This window comes from Salvia hispanica, chloroplast, assembly GCF_023119035.1.
Source record: "Salvia hispanica chloroplast, complete genome".
Taxonomy (NCBI): domain Eukaryota; kingdom Viridiplantae; phylum Streptophyta; class Magnoliopsida; order Lamiales; family Lamiaceae; genus Salvia; species Salvia hispanica.
Window position 1 is genome coordinate 27,501 of NC_046838.1, and position 2,500 is coordinate 30,000.

General features: G+C 36.2%; 2 protein-coding genes and 4 non-coding genes across 6 annotated transcripts; 2 read left to right on the forward strand and 4 right to left on the reverse strand. All coding sequences in view use genetic code 11, as the record gives it.

Moving 5' to 3' along the window:
- The first annotated feature begins 255 nt into the window (after positions 1 to 255).
- On the forward strand, positions 256 to 326 carry trnC-GCA. The gene has a single exon. It is a non-coding gene; the product is annotated as a tRNA-Cys (tRNA).
- A 155-nt stretch (positions 327 to 481) lies between these two features.
- Positions 482 to 571, forward strand: petN (cytochrome b6/f complex subunit VIII). The gene has a single exon. It carries the CDS (start codon positions 482 to 484, stop codon positions 569 to 571), a length of 90 nt encoding a protein of 29 aa, YP_009750461.1.
- A 973-nt stretch (positions 572 to 1,544) lies between these two features.
- Positions 1,545 to 1,649, reverse strand: psbM (photosystem II protein M). Its single transcript has one exon. The coding sequence runs from the start codon at positions 1,647 to 1,649 to the stop codon at positions 1,545 to 1,547; it is 105 nt and encodes a 34-aa protein (YP_009750462.1).
- A 370-nt stretch (positions 1,650 to 2,019) lies between these two features.
- Positions 2,020 to 2,093, reverse strand: trnD-GUC. The gene has a single exon. It is a non-coding gene; the product is annotated as a tRNA-Asp (tRNA).
- A 105-nt stretch (positions 2,094 to 2,198) lies between these two features.
- Positions 2,199 to 2,282, reverse strand: trnY-GUA. The gene has a single exon. It is a non-coding gene; the product is annotated as a tRNA-Tyr (tRNA).
- A 70-nt stretch (positions 2,283 to 2,352) lies between these two features.
- On the reverse strand, positions 2,353 to 2,425 carry trnE-UUC. The gene has a single exon. It is a non-coding gene; the product is annotated as a tRNA-Glu (tRNA).
- Positions 2,426 to 2,500: the final 75 nt, after the last annotated feature.

Sequence of the window (2,500 nt, forward strand, 5' to 3'; positions counted from 1 at the left end):
AAGTAAGGAGTCAATAGTCAATGGTTCAAATTTCTCGTATGAAAAATACACATTTTATTTCGCAATAGAAAAACGAGAGAATGTTTTTAGCATTGTGTATTTTCAGATACTATACAATCAAAGGGATTTGATCAAATCCAATCAAAAGGGGTATGTATTTATTTTTTAAAAGGATTAAGGAAGACAGAAGTTAAAACGCAAGTAGAATAATAATTCCGTAATCTGGAAAAAGTTGCACCTATTTTGTATCATTTTGGCGGCATGGCCGAGCGGTAAGGCGGGGGACTGCAAATCCTTTTTCCCCAGTTCAAATCCGGGTGTCGCCTAAATCACCAAAAAACTCGAAATCATAATCGATTTATTGGATTGGTTTCTCAATAGTGTTCGGTAGAACCCATTTTTGACTCTGCGACATTAATTCCACTATTATTACGGAGGAATAATTCCTTCGTATTTATAGAAATTAGGGGGCATAATGCACATGGATATAGTAAGTCTCGCTTGGGCTGGTTTAATGGTAGTCTTTACATTTTCCCTTTCACTCGTAGTGTGGGGAAGAAGTGGACTTTAGAAGTACTACTAATTGAGTTCAGGAACCAAACCCGCTTGTTTTATAGATCGTTCTGCAACGCATTTTGAATTATTTAAAATAAAATGAATTTGGAATCCCATTGGATTCCAATGGAGTAATCTATGATAGGAATCATACTCTTTCAATCCAAGAGATATTTCATTGATTCCCGTCTTTGGACTTCGAAAAGAAAGGGATTCAGATGATTGGAAATTTATTCCAACCTAAAATTCTTCCGAAATTTTCTATTTCAATCAACGGGCATGGGCTCTTACTATCTTTATAGGCGGATACTAAGGAAGACCGTACCTTTTTCTTTTTTTTTATTTCCCTCTTGACTCTTCAAAAAAGAAGTCGGTTTGTTAAGCGTATCCGCACTTCTATAAGAAATGATATAGAGATAGTGGTTGTTTAAGGAGAGACTGGGAAATAATAAGATCTTGCCTCAGGCGGGTTACATATCGGGCATTTACCCTTTGGTTTCTATTCTAATTTTAGAAAGGCGGTTTATACTTTATCGCCTTATTTCATATGGCGTTAAAAATAGGCGAGGTTTCCCCTTCCTTATTAAGAAAAGGAAAGGAATTAGAATCCTAAAATAAGAATTATTTCAGATTGAGCGGAACAAATAGATGTAGCAAATTTGGTCTTATGTCAATTCCATAGAATATATTGATATGGAAATGGAATTAATATACACATATAGGAAGAGAATATTGCAGATTGATATATAGAAACTTAAGCGTTTATCTTTATTCTAGATTACAGCTTTATAGACTAAGAGATAGATAGTATGGTAGAAAAATGAATTTTTCTACCATACTATCTATCTCTTAGATAATTTCCGATTATAGTGTGCTCATTTCATTTAAGTTAAGACGTGAAATTGGATCCCTTTCATTTTACTTCGTAAATTTTGGATAAGAACTTGGAAGGAAAGTTTGATTCAAATTCATTTGAAAATTCAATCGAATTAATCATTTTGACTGACTGTTTTTACGTAAATGATAAGTAGAAAGGCGGTAGGAACTAGAATGAATAGTGCAGTAGCAATAAATGCAAGAATATTTACTTCCATAATCTCATCGGTTTTTTACTTCGCAATAACTCGGGATTTAATCCCCTAGAGATGATAAATCTATCGTCTGTAAATTCAATGAATGAATTACCTCTCGATGATCTTGAACCGGATCACTATCATGAATAACAATATCTGATCTATCAAATCAACCCGCCGTCAAGACTTGAATAGTATAACATAGGAAGTTCTTTTATCCATACCGAATCAAAATTGGGATTCCTAACTCAATTACTCCAAAATGATATTTATCATCCGTTTCCTTGTTTTTTCTATAACCCACCTTGCGTTTTCCTTGGACAATCTTCTGATGAAGGATCATCAGGTTTATAGAAAGGGAAAAATGAATTTTTGTATTTATTGGATCCGTCGGGATTGACGGGGCTCGAACCCGCAGCTTCCGCCTTGACAGGGCGGTGCTCTAACCGATTGAACTACAATCCCAGGGAAATAAGGGATCTGGCAGAAATTTTGATTCTTTTTTATCTTCGTATGGGGTTAAAGGACAAGGGGTTTTAGACTATCTCATGGTAGATTGATGCGGTTTATTGGGCCGAGCTGGATTTGAACCAGCGTAGACATATTGCCAACGAATTTACAGTCCGTCCCCATTAACCGCTCGGGCATCGACCCAGGAAGAATCCATTAAATTTTTTTTATCGGCTTATTGGTAATCCATGATCAACTTCCTTTCCTAGTACCCTACCCCCAGGGGAATTCGAATCCCCGCTGCCTCCTTGAAAGAGAGATGTCCTAAACCACTAGACGATGGGGGCCACCTTGACCAACCGCCCTCATACTATGATCATAGTATGATCCGTTTTTTAAAATTGTCAATATAACGGAATGAT